Here is a 21,396-nt window from a genome sequence, read left to right as displayed (position 1 = left end):
ATGCCCTTCTCAGGTGCGCCGGGCAGCTTCACCGCCAGCTGCTGCTGGTGCCCGGCGCCTCTGAGAGTCCTCTGGTAACTACCTGGCTCGGGAGCATCCGAGAGAAGCGGGCGCTCGGCCGGCGGGGTGGCGCTCGGAACCACCGCCGCTGCGGCAGCGCGGGCGGCGGGCGGGCCGCGGCGTGGCGGTACCGGGCGGCCACTCAGCTGGGCTTCCTGAGGGGCAGCAAGGCCGGCTGGTGCCGAAGCCGCCAGCCTGGGAGGGGCAGACGAGGTGCACGCTGTCCTCGGCCTTTGGCAGCGGCCTGCCCGACCTGATGGTGACCCTGAAACATGCGGAAACAGAGAAAACGCCTTCAGAGATTTGTCTTAAATAAACCAACAAACAGAAAGTCTCTGAAGAACTCTTCCGAATGAGGTCTGGGTGAATCTCCAACCCTTGATAAGGCTACATTTTCTTTTGTTGACATCTGTGTTCTATATATATTCGACTGTACTTACGTCTTTGTGTATATGTACAGATAGGCACGCGCACGTATTCTCAGAGACGTAAGAAAGTCTTGCCTATGGGAAAAGAAATTCTTGTCCTTTAACTTTGCCTTAAAAATCACTCAAAACTGTACTAAGAACTGTACAGATTAATTGTTCCATTTGGGAAATTTAGAATTGTTAGAAAAGCAAGGTGTTCTATGTTTTCTTAAAAACTGGTATTTTTTTTCTTGAACCACTGCTTTGCTGAGGTATTTAAAATATTTTAATTACTGAGAATAATTGTTTTTATGGAAATGGGTGGCTCAACCAGTTACCTGCAAAAATAGCTAGAATTCAGTCAATCTTGTGAAGTTTCCAGTGTGTTTTAGAAGATAATTACTTTAGTTCTAGCTATGTAATATACCTTTTTTTTTCTGTAGAAGAAATACAGTTTAATGGTCCTGTTTTTTTTTTCTCCGTAAGTTACACATTTTGTGCATTAGCCTTCTTAAAAATATTCGCTGAAGTTTTATCCCCATGTTGGAGTTGCCCTTGATTGTTGGTGTTTTTTTCCTAACAGCTAGCATTCTGGTTTGGGATTTATTGGCTTTACTGGATTTTGTTTGGATTTTCACCCCTTTTTGCATCAGCTGTGTCATTGCAAGAACTTTTCCCTCGTTTCTAGTAATCCAGAACTGGCATTCATATACCAAATTCTCCACTGCACACAGATTCTGCCTGTCTGTTTGGTGTGAAACGTGATGCTGACTACACTTCAGAGAATGCTGTTGTGGCGCTTCTAGTTTCTTACTTCTAAGTAAAATTTTTATTTTAGTGTTTCATCTGTGCACAAACTGTGATGACTGGCTTTTCCTCAGTATTCAGTACAATGCTGTCTAGATGCATCTTGAATTCCATTGGTTTTCATCTGGCAGGCAAGTCACCATGCGAGCCCACTATTTTAGTTGCCATAGTGTGAATGGAAGTCATTCTGGCGTGGCATCTTGACTTGAGAGCAGCATTCCACAGCAAATCTGACCTACCTGCTTGGCTGTCTTGGAACTGACTAGTTTCTGCTACTTGCAGGCATACTGAATAGGTGTACTTTCCACAGAAAACTCTCTGCAGATGGCTGAAATTATGTTACACCTTTACAATCCATTAAATGATCAGTGCACAGCAGGGTAGTAAGAAGCAGCTGAGGGTCTGCTCCTTCTTGTCCCTTGCCTTGCTAATACTGTAGTTTTTTCTGGAAATCTCTTTCACTAAGCATGAACTATTTTCCTACTTCCTCTGTGCCGATCATTGTAATTTTTAAGGTCTTCGTCCATTTTGTCACCAAGCAAATATATATCCATATATATATATCTCTAGTTTAAGAGCTTAAATGAAGTACTTTGTCTCTCATTCTGTATGGTTGTTTTGCAAGCAGGCTGGACTTTGGCCTTGTGAAAGCCTTCAGAGCTGGCAAGTATGCTACACTGGGTGTAGAATCTCAACCTTGCCCAGGCAGTGGCCAACCCATGCCACTTCAGGTCTGCACAGGTCCATTGAGTGCACAGTGTGAAGGGGAAAGCTTGGAAGTAGTAATGGTGAGTAAAGTTTGTCTGTGCACTAGAAATGTTTATGTCTGGATGGAAGGTAATGCAGACCTTCTGGTCAAGATTCAAGTGGTCTGAATTATACCTAAGTCCCTAACTGGCTGAATACATCTGAAGGTCCAAAACCAATGAGATAATAGAAAATGCTGGCTATGTGGACTTAAGTAGAATTTGAGCCATCTTACTCTAGTCCTGTATGTGCCCAGGGTTTTCATGACCTCATTACTTCTTTTGCAAACATTTAAAAAAAAACAACTTCAGACTTCAATTTTTGTGGCTTAGTCTGCTTTTGAGAACTTTGCTTCTAGACTTCTCTGGTTTTTTGTAGCTATCCAGTTGTGAAAAAGATGAGTGGTTCTGATTTCGTTCAATAAAAGGAAATTGAACATATCTTCTCTTTTTGGATCATTGTATGTTATGCAAGTACTTTTTACTGCGTGCTTCAGAAGAACATGAGAGACACATCACCAGTGGAGAGTTACAGAATGGTTTTGCTATAAAGGGAAAGTTCATCTTAAAGAGTCACTAAAAGCGAGTTTGTGGTCTTTTGGGAAAGTCAAGGAGATAAAATGGATTGATAGAGTTATTTTGAAATCTTAATTGTAGTATTACTTGTCAGGCTGAAATAGACCAGCTGTATTCCTGTCTAAGAGTCTGCAGTCATTTTCAAAGTATATTCCTTGTCTGCAAGGTGCTGAGGATCTCATCTGTCCTGAAGTTAGAAAGTAAACTTGTTTTACAATGCCTTAACAAAAGTAATGATGAAGAGTCCTTGTTTTTAGAGAAGAATAGCCCTATTTGAAATTGCTGACAGTACAGATATCACAAGTCTGGTGAATTGAGCTCTTCGTCGGTCTTTATATAATCCTTACAAAATGGACTTGAATGACCCATGCTATTATAAAGGTGGAAGCAGATTAAGGGAGGTGTAATTCTGGAAATTAAACAAAGAAAGTGGAGGTTCATTTTGATGAACCTTCAGGTTTATTACCATCCTGTATCTTTTCCAGTGAATAACGTCTTTTTCTTATGATTCCCATAATTCTATTTCTCGCACTTTCTTCTTTATAATTCATAGGCTGTGGGCTTTTTTGTCTGTCCCTTTCTTCAAATATTCTCTCTCTGTTTCTCAGCACATATGCTTATAAAATCCATTTTTATGTATTATGTTCGTTTTTTTTTTTCTTTTGGGGGAAGTATGGAACTTGACATAGAATCAGCAGTAATTACAAATAAAGCTAAGGCAATTCTGCTATTTGTGTCTCTGCCAGCCTCTTACTGCAGAGACACGCTGCATCCTGCAACAGAATACTAAAAACATCTATCATTGCTAAAAGCTGTCAACAGGAATCCCAAATTTTAGCTAGACAGCATCCACGCCAATGCATTTGCAGCATACCTCTTCAGACACTCTGTTTTCTTAATTTGCTACTACCTTTCTCATTTCCATCTTTGTGTGCTTGTGTTTGAGAAAATGGGAAAGAATTGCTGACAGCATGTTGTAAGGGAGGCAGCCCTTTGTGTAAAGAATATTGTGGTTTTTATCATGTTCAAGATTTATTGCAGCATGGAAATTACAGCATACTACAAAAATGCTTTTTTTTTTTTTTCCCAAACATTTAGAAAAACCAAACAAACTTCAAACTTCAATTTTTGTGGCTCTTTTTCATGCAGAGGCTCTGTGCTTGCATTCCACCCTGGCTGGAATTTTAGCATGCTGTTAGACTTCAGTACGGCGTAAGACAGGCCCAGAACTTTTTCAGGGTTTCCATTTCAGGAGGCATACTTAGAAAGAAATTGACTGAGAAAAAGCTGTTGTTGCAATGCTAAGATCTATGCAGAAGCAGGGTATGTTTCTTTGCTGATTGAAAGAGCGGTTGTGTTTTAAAAGTTGGTATTCTTCAGGATGACAGAGGGGCTCCACAGAGCAAATACTTAGGTTTGAGTGAGTGCATGTATTCATATTAACTGTGTTTTATACTTAGTGCACAGAAGGGAAGAGGAATGGGGTAAATGACAACTGCGTTAAAGTGGAAATTAAGTACTTTAAGTGGAAGGTTCTTTCTGTTTCATTATTTCCGTGGAAGTAGGTTCTTCTGAAGGAACAAGAGAAATGAAGCCTCATTTTTGGCAATCTTGTAAAGCAATCCAAATATTTGGAGAGAAGGAAAGTTGTGGCCGAGTAGAGTTTATTGTTGGTATTTCTTTCAATAAAGATTTTTGTTTCTTTAATGTAGAAGTTCCTTTTAAGTTATTGTACTGGGTATGCATACTTATGTTTGTTAGGGTGTTTCTTGATATATAAGCAGTCAACTTTGAGTTTACATTGTTGTTAGTTGAAATTTACTTTCAAGTGGCACATGGTTGGATTTGTGTTCGGACATTTCAGTTATGATGTAATGAGCTCTATACAGGTAGTCTACAAACAAATAAGATATTCTTTACAGTGTATTATTTTACTGGGCTAAAATCAATTATTTCCATTGATTTCCAAAACTGGAAGATCTTTTCCATGCATGGGAGATAATTCTTCAAAACCACAAACAATATTTAGTGATACAGTTAACTAGTACAAAGGATTGTTTGCAGTAATTAACCAGTTATCTTCTTGGAGTTTTTTGCCTGTAGACTTAGCGTTTTTTAGATTTAATTTTTAAAAACAAAGGTGTAGTTGCTAAGGTGCAGATTCCTATCTCCTGTCAGCTTTGAGGATTTGTCAGGGGACAGACTGTAGAGGATTGACACGCGTCCATACATTTAACATTGAGTAAAAGCACAATAATATCGTTAATGAAGGAAGATTATTCCAAAAATTGTTAAATGTTTCTGATTTAAATTTGATGGCATTATTCCTAGCTGGAAGAACTATGAAATGCTGCAGCTGTCTGTATGAGGAAAAAGGCAGTGCGCAGGAGAAAACATGAAGAGATGTTACTCCAAGAGTGCCCCATGCATGGAATTCTTGCTGTGTTTTAGCACTGGGGGTAAAAACTGGGGGGGGGGGAAAGGCATATTTAAATTTTGCTCATTGAGCATTATATTACAAACTTAGATGCGGCCATCAACTGCCTGTGGACAGGGATACACTTCTCTAGGAATAACTGCCAGTTTTTGGTGAGAGGCTGGGTGTATGGGTATGATTTTTTGATTTGGACCTGAGGCGCCATCTGCCATACTTGAGCAGCTGTGGGACATATAACTTGTAGGTGGTCCTATGTGATGATGTGAGGTTCAGAATAATAGTATGCTGGGTTCCAAACGCATTTTATCACTTTATTCATACTTGCACTTTGCTCAAATCAATCTATCATTAAACTCACAATTCAACTGTATCCTGTTAATTCCTGGGTTAACCAAAAAGAGCCTCTCCCTACCATTTTTGAAAGACTTTTTTTTCTTTTTTTTAACCCCAAGTTACTTTATTGAGCAGCTGATAGTGTGACTCCTCAAACACAATGGCAGAATTGACAGCAAAGGGTGATGCTGTGACATAGGAAGAGGAGTAAGTAACTGGTGGAGGGTGCAGACTCACTTAGGCAGAATTGCTGCCAGAGGCTCCATTGTGAAGCTATCATCAGGTGTCAATATGTTGGAAACTTCGCTTATAGAAGATCCAAATGTGTCTTAACTAACAGGCTTTAGCATTCTGTGGTGTCTGGATTCTTTAAGGCAAGACCAAAGCTTGACAGAATTCCTCGGCAGTACATCAGCAGCTTGAGTCCAGCCCAGATCAGCATTAATTAAAAGTTGCTCTTTGGTGGCTTCTACTGCATAATGGGTGTCCTTTGCGCTCTTGTGTCATGCTTCATTTTCTAGTGGCTGACAGAATAAGCAGAGGCACCCAGAATTAAGTGAATTCTGGAAATTGAACTGTCTTTTAACACTAAGGAAGCTTTTCATTAAATTCAAACCTCAAAGGAGAGTTTTCGTGTATTACCTGACGTTACTATTTTGTAATAATTGTTGTAAAGAAAGATAAGAATATATACACAATCACATCATGTAGAACTCATTACAGTTTACTACATGGATGGCCGCAGTATTTAATTATACAGTAATGCAGTACAGTTCATTACAAAACATACAAGCAATTGAAATTACTGAAGAAATTTGTCTAAATGGAATACAGTCATCCAAGTTATGATTACCCAAGATACAAGTTGTTACTCTAGCAAAACATTGGTTCATCTTTAGTCATAGTAGTTGATTGTAATAATGGTTTCAGCTCCTACTGAAAAGTTTTAAAATAAGTCAAAAAATACTTAGGTCACCTTGCCATGCTTTGATCCCCAATGGAAGGGTTCAAACCTCGCTCCAGGGTTTACATCACATGACGAAAATAACTATGTTTACCTCCTGAAAAGGTAGGGAACAATAGGCTGTGTCTGTGTAAAAAGAAAAATCAGAGGGAAGAGCTTCACACCCTTGAAAGCGCTGCTGTTTTGTTATGTGTTAAGACTTTCAAAGTCACACAGGTGGAGATCGTTTAAGACTCAATGGCGGTGAAGTGGGCTGGTGCCGGCTAGCAAGCCAAAGACTGCCCACGTGCTGTCTGACTTTTCGATTTTGTTAAAGAAATAATACTGAATTGATCTGTCATTCCACCCCCAGTGATGTTTCACCCTGCTGGCCAGTTGCGATTGAACATGATAGAGAATATCAGTCTGTGAGACGACTGCACTTCTAAAGATTCTGAGCTGTAGGTTGAGAAAACGTTTTATGTGCCTTTACCGATGCCACGGTAGTAGCATTAGGCCTGACTTCTAAAATGCAGCAGAGACCACAGGTGGATGGAGAGCCGGCGAAGGGTTTTGCTCCTATTAAATAGCAACCAGCTCCGAGATAACGACTCCACGGGAGCCAGCTTCCCCACCTCCCCGCGTATTACCAAGCCGGCGTTCGCGAGGGGCGCTACCCCGGGCCCGACCCTTCAGAGCGGTGCCGGCCAAGGCCCCTCGCTGCGCTGGGGCGCAGGACTCGTTCGCTCCCCTCGCGGAGCTCTGCTTCCGGCTGCGAAGGACGGGCCGCTCGGTCGCGGCCCGGGACTACAGCTCCCGGCGGGCCCCGGCGGCGGCGCGGCGGCCGGCGCGGCGTCTGAGTGGCTCGCGGACCGGGGTGGGCGCGCGCGGCGGCCGTGCGCCGGGGTAGCGGGATGTGTGCGCGGAGCTCTCGTCGCCTCTCCCGCGCGGGACGGAGCCGCGAGAGCGACGCTGGAGGGGTGAGGCCTCCGGCAGGACGCCCGCATGGAGCTGAGCAGCGCAGAGGCGGCCTCCACCCGGTTCCTCGGCCTCACTCAGCGGTACCGGAGCCGGGGAGGCGGGGGCCGAGCTCGGGCGGGGCGCGGCGCGATGCGGTGCGGGCCCGCGCTGTCGATGGCGGAAAGGCGGTGCTGTGCTTCCACCGGCCGGGGGGCTGGAAGGGCCTCTGGAGCGGCGGCGCCGGAGGCTCCCGCGCGGAGGGGCGGCTGGCCCTCGGGCAGCGGAGCAGCGGGAGTCCCGGAGCTGCAGTCGCCTCTCTCGGGGGCTGCTGTAGGTGGCGGGGGCGGAGCCGGAGGAGCGTCTTCAGAGTCGATTTCTCAGCTTGTTCAGCGTTGCGCTCGTGCAAGTGGATACCGCTGGGATAGTAACTGCGATTACCTGACTGCTGAGCGCGCTTGTACCTGTGCCTGCCTCTTCAATGAAAATAAGTTAACCGATGCTGGCAAGTAAAGGTCCAGGTAGTAAGGAGAATGGAGAGCCCAAAAGGCATGCAGGCTGTGTCCTTGCGATCACACAGGTGCAATCTGCAGACTCGCCCCCTTCTGTCACTACCCCTCAGCCCCCCAAGTGAAGTGCTTTCCAGTGTCAAACTCCTAAAAGACAAAACTGATTTGACACTAGGATCCTAAAAATACGTGCCTAAGTTTAGATTAGCAAATATATTTAAACTGGGTTTGTTGTTCGACTTTCAGGACTGTTAAAGTTTGTAGGAGCTTCTGTTGAAATGGGAGGAAGCTGGTCCTCTCTCCTCTTCCTCATTACTGTACATTTATACAACAGCACCTGTGTTCCCAAACAAACGGAAGAGGGAGGTGGAGTGTACCCTGGGTGCTGTACAAATGTTAATAAGCTGGTTTTTTTTTTCATGTGAATAAAAGCTCATCTGTATTAAAACACTTTGCAATATAAGTACGTTTTAAATTATTAAGCCAAACTGGTCTGAGCCACTGGTAAACTAACCTAGGTATTTCAGTGCTGGCAGTTCATCTTAATAGGGTGAAAACTACTTTAAAACTGGCATAACTGGAGCAACGGTGTTTTTCTGATGTAGATCAGGTCAGGACTGAGGAAGGATGTAATCCAATGAAGAAAATTAATAAGAAAAGCTAATACTAATCACAACATATTTTTTTAAATTAAATAATGTGATATTGGTGGTAACCAAGAATGGATAGTCAAAGAGGTATTCAGGCTAGAATTCATTGGGGAATATGTGCGCTTATGCAAATATCATGACAATGTAAATCTTACCTATGCATAAATTGAGGATAAGATGCTTAACTTTCACGAGGTTGTCTGTGTAGCATTTATGTTGGTGTGAGATTCTGCTTTAAGTGCTTGATACGAAGCAGATGACAAGTATGATGTGAAGTAGAAGTGCGATATGAAGTAGTTAGGTTCAGAAGAAGCAGAGATTAGCTCTTGGGTATAATTCTGTTTTTTAAAAGGACTGCTAGTGTGTTTGAAAGTTAGGTATGTTTTAGGTACTTTGAATTGGGACACAAATGGATAACAATATTAAAACACTTGTTTTAATCAACATTTTTCTCAGATGTACTCCTGTTTTTTAAACAACGAGAGCGGTGTCAGAAAAATGCTTTTGATACCAAAGGGTGTGGTTTGTGGTGAGACAATGTACTTCCTTAAATTATTGGAATGTAGCTTGTGGAGAGGATAGGAGCATAAATCCTTCAGGCGCACAAATTGTTCTTTATGCTTTTTCTGAGCTTGTCTGTGTTTTCCATCTATATCGTGTGGTCTAAGAAAACAGATTATTTCTCCCATTAAACTTGCTTGCTCTTGGTGTTCTCTGCATCATTTGATGAATATACCCTGTCTCGCTGCATCTGTGAATCTCTGTACCCTTAGTAGAGATAGATCTTAGGTATTTGGGCTGGAATGGAGTCCTGTGGGTTCACCTTACAAGGCACGCATGGATATCACGTCTTTCTTTTTCACCTGTGTCGCCATAGGTGTCTGTGACTATGGGATTGCACTGGAAGCTGGCTGTGGTATTGCAGTAACTCTTCTTCTCAAGACCTGATGAACAGTGGTGCAAAGCCTCTGCCAGTTTCCTTGCAGAATGTGACAGTGCTGTCTCCTTGTTATTTTACGTATACTGCTGTTGGCTTACTGTCTGCATGCTTATCATTGTGTCTATCATGCAATGACAGAACTCTGAAACAGCCGTGCTCCCTGTCATTCTGTGGCCAGCAAAGCTGATGAAATGTGAAATGTTGGAGTATGTTGGAGTGCCTCCTAAAGGCAGCTATTCTATGGCTTGTTATTATAGAAATGCTAAAAAAAAAAAAAAAAAAAAATCTAATAACCATACTGGGATTGTTTAGATCAAAAGTTTTTCTGGAGAATCTGGAATAGAGGATATATTTATGTGATAGAGAATATAGTTTTGTAGACATCACACTGGTTGTGAAGAGCTTTGTATTTGCAAGTGCAGGTAAACCATAAGTTTGTAGATCAGATGGTCTCCTTCAACATCCTCTCTCTCATGGACATCAGGGAGTCTTTATGGTGAACCTTTCTTTGGGCTAATCAGCCTCCAGAACGTTGCTAGAAGCAATGTTGAGTACACCTGACAGAGTGTGGAGGACAATCATCTTTTCCATGTCGAGGAAAAAAAAGATTGGTATGGTAGAACCCAAAGCTAACTCTGCACCTCACTTTGTCCTTTGTTTTGTTGTGACTCTCTGGTTGGGAAATGTTACTGCAGTAGTCGTTGTAGGGATGTATCTTAATGATCTTAATTAAGATCAGACCGGTGGATCTGGTTTGCTCTTAATTCTGCCACCATGTTTTGGACGTTACTTTCCAGGCTCTTTACCTGGGCTGCCAGGCATATACCTTAATATACATTTTGATTCTCTGTTTCTAAATGAATGGCTTTCATGTCGTGTCCTCCTTTAACTCGATAACCTGTATTTTGTTACATTAGTGCATTCATGTGTTGTATACCTATATCCATTTCTTAGTTACACAGTGTTTGGTTTTGAATACTCTTTTCATATTTTATTTTTTAAAGCTTTTTGTTAGCTACTGACTTTGTTATCTCTGCAGCATTAATATGCTGAGATCTCAACATGCTTTTCCTGATAGAGTTTGACTTTCACTCAGCTGAAATATCACCAAATTAAGGTATAGGACTTAGTTTGTATGTATGCAGATAGTTCTAAAATGCGTTCATAACTCCCTGGGCTTATCATGCAGGTAATTCACGAGATGGCATTTTCCTCTGGTATCATGCATTTTGAGGTTAGCTTTGCCACAAAGCAGAAAGTAGTTCAGTTTTATAAACCTCAGCTTGCTTTTTCTTCTGCTTTGTGGAGCTATCGCATGACTGATGAAAGTTGCTAAAAAATTATCCAGGTGGAGATGGTTCCGTTCAAAGCGCAGTAGGCCAGATGCTCTTTGTGGTGACTTTCTAATTTGTATTATATTTGTGTTTGGGGTTGTCCAGGTGTCAGACACACAAAACAGTGACCTGGCTTTCCCTAGACTTGGAAAGATTTATTGTGCTAGTGACTATTGTTGGATTTTTTTATTTTATTTTTTTTACCCACTCCTTGAATTGTCATCTTACATACATTTCTTCATTTGATCAAAGACTGAATTTCAGAGTTCAGTGACAGCAAAATCTCTCTTGACTGCTGTTTCCATAACATTCTGCCACCAGTACTGACGATGACAAGTGTTCATTGATCGGAATTGCTTTTACAGTGGTTTCTAAGGCAACTAGCACACCTAGCCACAAAAATGAATTTTGTAGAACAAAAGTAGCACACAAAGAAAATGCTAGCACTACCATGATTACCTGATTTTTCTGTAAAAGTAAAAAATATAATAGAAACCCCACAGTGTCTTAAAATATATTACAGATGAGGCATTCCATTTGTTCTGTGAAGCATCTGCCAAATTTCATGTGTATCTCAAAATGCAGGAACTCTAAAAATTGCATTCGATGCATTATTACTTTTTAGGTTTTATCTGAACTTTCCAAATTCTCTCCGAGATGTGTGAAGAGGCGAAAGATCACTTTTACAAAACTAAACTTGGGAACTCTTCGTTCTATCTGGAAGGGAAAAGAAAATCTGATGTCTTTATTTTTGTCTGTATAGATGCTAATCTTGAAATACTTTTCTTTTATGCTACCCAGTCTTAATAACTGCAGAGAAAATTTGTTAGCCAGATTTATGTGTGTTTCCTTCTGAAAGAAAAGATGAGAACTCATGAGTAATAGCTTCAAAATTTTTCTTTACCTCAAACCATACTGAAGTAAAGTTTGGGTTTTTTATACTTCCCTTCAGATGATGGAAAGATGGGAGAAGATGATGCATTTGCAATAAAATGTAAACCATGCATGATTTCCTTGTAAATGTCATGTAGGAGCAGCGTGAAAAGAGACTGTCCAAATACACTTAGAATGAGCATGTCAACCCACATAAAGTAGCAGGTAACTGTAACAGAAGTTATTTGAGATGTGCAGCTCACAGGAACATTCAGTCTTTTCACTACTGTGGGCCATCTTCTCTGTGTTGCAGGCTCAGAAGGAGCTGTAAATGTGTGGCGCTACAACTTCTGTGCAACAACGCGGCAGTATTGCATGGCAAGGTTCATTCAAAGGTTCAACAGCAGTAGTAGTAGGTGTATAAAAGTATTGGACGTGAAGTCCTTGTGGTGAGTGATCGCTTAAGATTTGAACCTACTTCTGGGTGCTCAGACTTCCTGACTTAAGAACAGTTTCTTCTGTTGGTCTCCATTAAGATTGTTTCATCTTTGTCCAGTTGATAAGGCTCTGAAAATTCTCAGTGTCACAAATGTGAAAAGATAGAGATGTACTGCCACAAACTTTGAAAATTCCATCTTCAGGGCATGCTTTTTTCAGGTAGCAACCTGAAGTAGCCTTACTCGCTGAACTGACTCTTGTTGTGGCTCATTTGTAATTTATGTATCTCTTAAGTTTTTAATACTGTTTCTCTTCTCATTTTGTCTCCATCTACTTTCTGTCCTGCTGTGGGGAAAAAGGAGGAGTTATTGTTGTTACTTTCAATTAGAGTACAAACGGCTTGAACTGCAGGCTTTAACATTTATTTTTTTTGATCTCAAGTATGGTAAGACTCTGAAATACTTATGTCTACAAACAGCATATCATAAGTAAGATCAAATTGTAGCTGCTTTGATGACAAGGGCTTCTTAGATCAGGACCCAAGCCCAGTTTCTTCTTGTGTGACAGACTTTTTCCATCTCTGCTGTGCAGATTCCTGATATGGGAACTTACTGTTTTCCTGGAAGGTATTTTGCGCCGATTCTCAGGAAAGTTAAGATTAGTAACTGTCCCCAGTCAAACATAAGTTTATTGTGCAGGCAGCCACAAGCTGAAAGCTTGAATCATTGTATTTGTGTTTAGGTCATAATACTTCCAACTGACTGATTGTTTTGGAGCTTGTAAAAATTGCATTTAATGTGGATTAACCTTGGTTCTTGAAGGCAGCTTTCCTCAAGTCATTCATGTTACTGCTGCTGTGGCATGTATGCATGTGCCCCCATAGGTGTCAGAACATAGTCTATGGCTTCACTGCCTTCAGGGGTCAAACTGGCTGTATACTGTCATTTTTGCTTAGGAAGCAGTATAGATGTGTTTGTGTGACAAGGGGTCTGGCTGAAAGGCAACTGACCGAGAAAGTACAGGGTATACGTTACCAAAAGCAATAGTGTCATCCAAAGGTTTTATTCTCATGAAGTTAGAAAGGCAGCTCTGTTGTTGTGGCAGCTAACATTCCTGCTTCGGCGTGTGGGTCATTTAAAATGACTATTATTGTCATGTTCTTACCCTTCCTGCGTAATTTACATACTGGAAGCCAATACTAGAACTATTTTGGTGAGTTTTAACGTTTTATTAGATATGTCTTGTTTGTATTGCTTCTCCTTGGGTAAAGACATGGAATCCAAGTGGACAGAACTCAGAAATATGAATCATGTTTAATAAATTTTAAGTACAAATACAAATCCAAATAGAAAAGCTGTCTAAAAATTAAAATGTTTTGGAGTCCAGTGTTGCAGTATCTCCTACAGTCAAGAAGCACGTATGAGGATGTTGCATTAAAATTTAGATATTTCATCTGTTTGTCAATGTAACATGGCAATTTACAGTACTGATAATTCTCAGAAAATTCAATCTCTTATTGCTGGATGGAGGGTTTCTTGTTGTTTCGTTTGGGTTTTCTCCATTAAAATTAAATGACTTTATTTTCATTACTGCTGACTGAAGGATGAACTGTAAGTTTGGAGTATGATGGAGGGATTGAGCTGCTAGCCCTGGTACAGACTGGGTAATCAAGGTTTATGTTAAATTTGCATCTAAATCTTTATTTAGGTTGTATTTGTAACACTTATATCCTCATTGCAAAGGCAGGAGGCTTAGTGTTTATGGTTAGAGGATATGTTTGCTATCAGTTTTGACCTCATGAAGCATGTAGTGATGTGCTTAATGTGACATGATGGTATGAGATTATATGTGATAATGCATGTAGATTTTGAACTTTGCATTCTAGGATTACTTTCGCTTGCTTGAAAATTTTATCTTTGTTAAGGTTGGTAGGGGGGAAACCTATGAAATGCTGTTCTTTCCTTACGCTTTTGAATTAAAGTAATTGTTTAGTTTCTCTTTGTGTGTAGGCTAAAAAAAGACTCTGAAAAAAACAGTAGCAACATACTAAGTGTGAGCTTATTGAGCATAGTGCAGTTGTCCTATTTGATGCATTAAGTTTACTGTAGTTTTTCTTCCCTTAGATTAAATGCAGATTTCAAACGTGGTTATAAGCCACCACCCGCTTTGGAACTCTGATCACATCATGACTAAATATTTAATTTAATCATAGCTTTTGCTTCCAGTCAGTACACAGACATTTCTTTTCCTTTGGGGGTAATATAAAAGCCAGACTGCAATGGCTGCTAGAGATTGTGCGCATTGTAAGGAGTGTTTCCTGCAGTAATGAGTTTATGCATTGTGAACCTTGTTCAGCAGGAATGATATTTGTTAATGGCAGGATATAGCGTTGCAGGAGATCTAAGGCTAGTTGACTTGTGTACACTGATGAAGTGTTTCTATTCCAGCTCTGTCTCTGAAGATCTGGGTTGCAGACGTGGAGAGTTTAGCAGAAAGCATTACGGATCTGTGGAGCTAGTAAGTTTACATAGCCTGTCCTCTGATTTTAGCAGCTTATAATGCAGAGCTCAAATCCTTTTCAATTCCAGGTAAAAAATTGGATCTAGTTTGGAAAATGTGCTTTCTAAGCGGGACTTGAAAGTTATAGGGTAATAAAAAGAGGCTTCGGAATAGATATATTAGACCTGTGCTAGGAAATCTTTTTACTACCTTATTTGTGAATATTTCATCATAACAGGACAGGAAGTGTTATATAAGTATCGTGTTTACCCCCAGATGGCAATTGAGCCTTTTTTCCTCTTATAAGCTGAAGATTGCAAAATATTAGGGTAGTATTTGATGAAGTACTTGCAATTATGTGAATTAAAAACTGTATGCGTGCTTGTGGGTGTACATATATATGTGTGTATGTGATTTTATGTGTACAGGCCTCAAAGTAGTGGGAGAGGGTTTAAAGTTGAAAGAACTAGTCAGATAAGGATATTGAAAACTGTTTCCTAAAATCTGTCAGTTATTCTGCATTTTCTTCAAATTCAAAGATTAAGTTGGCACTTCATTTTTCTCATATATATAAATCTCGTCTCTGCTGTGAAAATAGCAATATGTCAGTAGGTAAAATAACATCACTCTGTATACAAGGCCATAATGAAATTACATAAATTTACTATAGGAAAACAGAAGTGGGGAGGGGTAAAGAAACTGAACTCCAGCTCTCTTACTGTGGGAAGAAATCACTAATTTTCTACTAGGTATAGTTGTAATTTAAAGTTCTGGGATAGTATATTTATTAATATGTGTGTAAATTGGTGGCTTAGTTGCTGGAAGTTGCATTGCAAGAACACCAGGTATCTTTCTTTTCTTTCCATACGTTCCACTTATTAGATGTGGTGTTTTAATCAAAAAAGCCAGTGAACTGCTTTCTGCTAAGAGGCTCTTTCATTACTAGTACTTAGATTCTTTTGCTGGAAAAGAAGAATTTATTGGTAATTACAAATTCACAGTAAGCTCACACAAATGGTCTTTTGATTGGTTTTCTTAAAATTCTGCTAGTATTTTATGAAAGTGTCTTTTTATCTTTTGGAATACAAACGTATAAAGGTGCTTGTTGCCTTCTCAAATTTCTAAATGTTTAATATTGAACATTTCTTGCTTAATATTTTCCACAGCAGCATCTCAATTGCTCAATTATTTCCACCTTTTATTTATTAAAACACAATTATTTTGTCTCTGCCCTAAACATTTTTTCCTGTGTCTTTCCCACTGGTGTAATACAACCAGTTGTCCGTATAATTTCTCTTACAGTTTATACAAGGCACCAGGATGTGTTGGAGTTTTTGCCATGTTAGTTTATTCCTGACATAGCCTCAGATCACTTCAAAGCAAGGAGCAAAGAGAACTTAAAAATGTTGTGATAACTCTTCCACCAAGTAAAGGGAGAAAGTATTATCCTAGAATAACATGGATTGCTAGAGGGAAGCAAGGAATGATACACCATTGCAGTATTGTTGTTCAGATCCCATTTCATAAGTCTGGTATGATACGTGACAATCTCGTTTTTTATAGTTTTGACAGGAGTAACATGCAGTATCATTGCCAGCATTCTCCTCCCCTTCTCTTGTAGGGTTCCTAAGCAGTGTTGCTGAACACATCAGTATTGTTGTGTTATCCTATGTTTTTACTGACTTCTCAAGAGCTTTTCTAACAACAAAGAGAGTTTCAGTGTTCTAGGAATCCCTAGATTCCCTTATAAAAAGACCAGGCATTTATGAAACTGTTGAAGTCTTCAGCTGGAAATAAGTTGTATTTTCTGATGTTAATGCTGGAAGCAGACCAGGACATCTCCTGTACCTTATGTTCTTCAGTATAATCACTGAGTATTATGTTTGGAGATTCTTGCTGCTCTCCGTCTCTGGAAAACATCAATAAATAAAATGCAGTAAAAGACTGCTAGTCCCGGTAATACTGCCAAAAAGTAGAGTTTTACGCTTAGCAAGGCTGAGAGGACAAGAATCATCATGTCTGTAAGATCCATTGTTTTGAAAGGAGCAAGCTTCAAGATCAGTTTCTGGAAAGCAGACAAGTCCCTCTGTAGGCATTCTGTGTGTTGATGCAGCCAAAATCTGAGACAGGAGAATTTCTGATTAGTACTGGGATCTACCAAAAGAGTGAACAGCTCTCCTGCTCGTGCCTCCTTAGAGTTATAATTGGGTCATTCCAAATCCATAGTCGAATTAGTAAATAGCTATGCTGATCCCTTCTCTGTGGGTAGTCATATGGTGCCTGGGAGAAGAAGAAACCGTAGTAAGCTTTGATTGCTGATCATACGGCTATTTTTGGAACTAGAACCTGTCTTAAACTCTCTTATAGCTTATATCTAGTGATGCTGATGGAGCCATTCAAAGAGCTGGACGGTTCCGCGTGGAAAACGGCTCCTCTGGTGAGGTAAGTGGCTAAAGATACTCATAGAAAGCTGAAGAAATAGTTCAGCTTCAGTTATTCTTCACCACTGAAAGATGTATTTGCAATCAATTGCTAAGGAAGGGGACTTGAAAAATGCTAAATAATATGAGAATGTAAGAATCTAAGAGGAGGGAGATGGTGGGTTCCCCCCCCCCCCAGTCTAGCCTAGCTCTTCTTTCAAGAGTATGTAATCTTGACAATTTAAGTTTTTAAGGGAAAAGCTGGTATTTCATTTAGTTTTGGTAACATTTTGCTCACCTGATCATGTTAGAAGAAAAATACCTATCTTATCCTCTGAATAACATTTCACAGTCTCTAGTTCATCACTTTATATTGGTGTCCTGATGATCTTTGTGCTTGTGATGAGGTTATAGCTTCATTTTTTTCCCCCTTAGTTGTCTTTTGGCAGCTATGCTTATCTTTAAATAAGAGATAAAGAAGCTGAGTGGAGCCTGAGAGAGTCATTCCCTCCAGATTCCTGTGCTGCTAAACTCGTGGTGTGTCCCTGCAACCAATCCAGTGACACTTAGGTTTCTGCTTATCTTCATTTTTTTATCTTTCTTTGCAAAACTTTTTCAGCTGTAAATATCATCTTAATATTGAAAGAAAGAAGACCTTATATTCTTGAAATATATGTAAGGTCTTGGTAAGCTTGTAATGAACGAATATTAACGGTAAACTATGACTGATAATCTGTTTGCATCAGCACTGGGTGCAGAGTTTAAAGCAATCTAACTATTCTGCATTGATTCTCTGTGGGGTCATGTTCTGTACACTGTCTTTTTAGTTCAGTTTCATGCAGTTCACAAGCTGATTAGCTTGTATCACAGAAAGATTTTTCTGAGTGGGTGATGAATTGCCACATGGTGAATGGATATGGAGAATGGCTTTTTCTCTGCATATGTTAATTCTTAGTGGAAAAGGACTTGAGGGGTGCTTGGGAATTTAACTTAACCGGCCAAGCCAGAAACAACACTGAAGAACTTCCAGTGCATGCTGTGGTCTAGCAAGGAGTCCTTGAGGATTGTTTTGGGAAGAACTGAGCAAATGATAACCCGGAGGCAGAATTCTGTTTATTAATTTATTTACTTTTAAGTTTTAAAACCACTGGGCTTCAAATTCCACATTGAAATACATTCTTTTCACTGGAATACTAAGCTGTTACCAGTAACAGTGGTACCACAGGAAAAGACTGTAGTTACTTAGAAAGAAAAGAGGAAAAAAAGGAGAGGGAGAAATTTTAATTTCAGCTGCGCAACAACTGACTTCAGAATAATTCTTTGCTTTTTAAAAAACAGTGTACAACTAAAACTCTTCTGGTGAATCAGCCACTCTTGATTGGCTTTTGCCTGTGTTATGGTCTCCTTTTCTTTCACTCGGCATTTGATCTGACAGTCTCCCTATTCTATTTCAGAATACAGACTACGCTCCGGGTACATGGCACAGAACGGATGTGCATTTGGAAAACCCAGAGTGCCATACAAGATGGTATTTCAAATATTTTTTAGGGAAAGGTAATTATCTCTTTGTGAATGGATTGAAGTTTTGATCAATGAAAATGCAATGTAGCTTTGAATTGCTATTATTTAAACATGGAAAAACATATGGTATTAGTTTAGTATTAATACATTTTCTGTCCTATACAGAAAACAAGTTATTGTTTCATGTATTTTTTTTAATCTGAAGACAGAGGATGGGTTTCTATAAGCAGTAGAACCCCTGCTACCAAAAAGGGATGTTTTGAAACCCTTCTTGGCCTTGAAGGCTGTACCTATCTCTTGTTTTTTTTACACATCTGTATGTAGATAAGTATATATTTGACATATGAATGCATATATTTACATATTTATACGTCTCTGTGCCCGCGTGTGTGTCTGCATGTATGCATGAGTGGGTGGGTGTGTCTTCCTTATGGTTGATAATGCTTCTTGTTTTTCCCTAACAGTTCATCAAAATTATATAGGTACAGATGCAGAGAAGAACCCTTTCTTTCTGTCTGTTGTACTGTCTGACCAAAATAATCAGCGCGTTCCTCAATACCATTCAATACTTTGGAGAAAAACAGTAAGAAACAAATATTTAATTGCTGCTCTGACTTTTTTTGTTTGCTTGTTTGTTTTGGATATGTTTATCATACACTTTTTTGCTTTCTTCAGAATTTCAGTATTTATTTTTCATAAATACTGAAATTTTCAAAAATATTTCATATTTTTCATTTAATACAATAAGAACATGTAATTCTACCATAGTAGATAAAACTAAACGAGCTTTGTAGATAACATTATACTAAACTTTCTGACAGAAATCTGTGATACCAGATATTTTTTAATTTTTCTTGCCTGCAACTGTTATTTTTAGAAATGTTGCCTGAATTGTTCTTGATTATGTCCTGTGATGAATTTAGGCAACGACTTTATGCTGCTTTTAGGATTTTCTTATACAATGTTAAGAAAATAGGCAGGTGTGATACTGGTTTCATTAATATTGTTTAATGAATTTTTTTTTCACTTAATGTTCCATAAGAGCCTTTTATCCAAGCAATTGATTTAAAGCTTTCCTGTATGCATGCATGTTTTTGTTTTTGTTTTTTTTTAAAAGAAATAGTTTGTAATGTCTGCTCGTTACAGCAGCCCTCATACCGCATGCCAAGGTAGTTAAAACTAAGTAAAAATTTTGCACCATCCATGAGGTTTCACATTCAGTTTTTCTTCATCGCCCGCACCCCCCCCCCCCCCCAGTAGTAAATGTGGCTAAGTAAAACTAGCACGGTTTTGTTCTTTCTTTTTTTACTTATTGTTTTTATTAATATTCCTATTTGAATATACAGAAAAAGTCAGTATGTCCTGTAATATTTCCTAGTTTTTTTTTTTATAGGGTACTCAGAAAATATGTCTCCCTTATAGTCCCACAAAAACATTATCAGTGAAATCTATATTAAGGTATGTATTTACAAATAAGTTACCAGTTAAGATATTTGTCTGTAGGCCTTTTCCTGTAATTCAGAGCTTGTGTTGCATGGTTTTCATGATAGATTTATAAAAACAGTAAAAACAGGTTTAAAAATCTTAATCATTGAAGGCAGCAAAAAGTGGTTTTAAAGCCTGTTGTGGAATAGACAAAGTGACAACTTAAAATGGAGAAAAACTCCTAGCAGAGGGACTATTTTCAAGTTAATTGGAAAACAGGTGCTAAGTGGAACTGCAGTGGTTGAGAAGAAATATCTTTTTAAATTAGATAGACAATAAACAGACCTAAGAAACAGCAGATTTTGACTAGAGAGGTGGTTATTATGTGGCTCTAGCAGCAGTAAGCAAACAGGGAAGAAACCAAGAATTATTTCTTCAGTTGCTTGTCTCCATGTAAGTCTCACTATGGGTGAGTTATACACGCTGTCGGTGAAGCCAAGAAAATTTTTTCCCCCAGCCAGAGTCTGTATGGGCATGCTCATACTCTGTCCTGCCTCTTTTGTGGCAGAAGAGAATATAAAGTGGGCAAGCCCAACACCATTTCTATTTCATTCAAGATTATAATCAACTGAAACGTCAGAGCACGTGTTTGCAAAGTGTTTATCCAAATTTAATCTGCAGTTTTTACGACCTAATCATGTGGTGTGTTTTCTCAAATCCCTCACTGACAACATCTTCAAATGCATCTACTGTAAGGATTTTACCTCCTCTAGAAACCCATAAAAAGTGCCTTCATTTACTGAACAGGTAGTGTGCACCAGATAAATGGGCAGTCTGCAGGTCTTCAAAACCTTTGATCCATATAGAGTACTAGCAAATGTCTCTTGCTTGGTTGAAGCCAGTCCACTGGATAACACTGCCAGTGCTGATGTGAGAGGAGAATTCTGGGAACAGGGCATGTGTTGTGATGCGAAGTCAGTACCACCAGATCTGGATTTTCCTACAACTGCAAAAGATTTCTGAGGGGTCCCAGACCTCTGAATTTGCTAGAGAGGCAAGCAGACCATTGAGCCTCACTTCTTAATTCTGATTTCCTGGGCTGTGGTTCTGGTTTGGAGTGTCAAGATGGTGAGTTGAAAACACTTCAGATCTCTTTCATCTTCTTCATCGAGATGAGCTAAGTCCCCTCTTCTAACTCCTACAGCACTGGCTTGAATAGTGTTCCTAGTTGTCAGTACTGCATGCTGTACCTGCATAAGCACCTGATCGTCCATGTCTGCCCACCAATTGCTGAAATATCTCTTCCTAACATCCCTTTCTAACCCAGCATCTCCTTCCACTCTCACCCACATATACATTTTTGCTCAGGCATCCCAGAGTGGAGAAACTTTGTCTCCTGTTAGCTTGGGTCATAACTCTTTTGCTGAAACACGCTCATGAGTCCCATCTTGTGATGCTCCAGTATTTTACAGAGGAAAATGCAGGCTTGTTTCAGACCTTGTTCCCCACTTCTCCCAGGAT

General features: G+C 39.7%; 1 protein-coding gene across 7 annotated transcripts in view; it reads left to right on the top strand.

Annotated features, from left to right (window-relative positions):
* The first annotated feature begins 213 nt into the window (after positions 1 to 213).
* GARNL3 (GTPase activating Rap/RanGAP domain like 3) overlaps positions 214 to 21,396 on the top strand; it is a 63,042-nt gene continuing 41,859 nt past the window's right edge. For 5 of the 7 annotated variants that reach the window (XR_012996787.1, XM_076355711.1, XM_076355710.1 and 2 more), the window contains exons 1-6: positions 7,225 to 7,370; positions 14,458 to 14,527; positions 16,877 to 16,951; positions 18,384 to 18,483; positions 18,915 to 19,033; positions 19,844 to 19,908. Coding sequence is in view for 5 of the 7 variants with exons in the window: in XM_076355711.1 (XP_076211826.1) it covers positions 7,315 to 7,370; positions 14,458 to 14,527; positions 16,877 to 16,951; positions 18,384 to 18,483; positions 18,915 to 19,033; positions 19,844 to 19,908 (485 nt within the window). In the remaining 2 variants the exon portion in view is untranslated. Of the gene's footprint in view, positions 418 to 7,224; positions 7,371 to 14,457; positions 14,528 to 16,876; positions 16,952 to 18,383; positions 18,484 to 18,914; positions 19,034 to 19,828; positions 19,909 to 21,396 lie in introns of those variants that run through there. The other 2 variants (XM_076355712.1, XM_076355713.1) reach the window with 2 other exon arrangements.

Source organism: Aptenodytes patagonicus, chromosome 18 (assembly GCF_965638725.1).
Source record: "Aptenodytes patagonicus chromosome 18, bAptPat1.pri.cur, whole genome shotgun sequence".
NCBI lineage: Eukaryota > Metazoa > Chordata > Aves > Sphenisciformes > Spheniscidae > Aptenodytes > Aptenodytes patagonicus.
The sequence above is the reverse complement of the archived record's forward strand: the minus strand, read 5'-3'. Positions and strand labels throughout refer to the sequence as shown.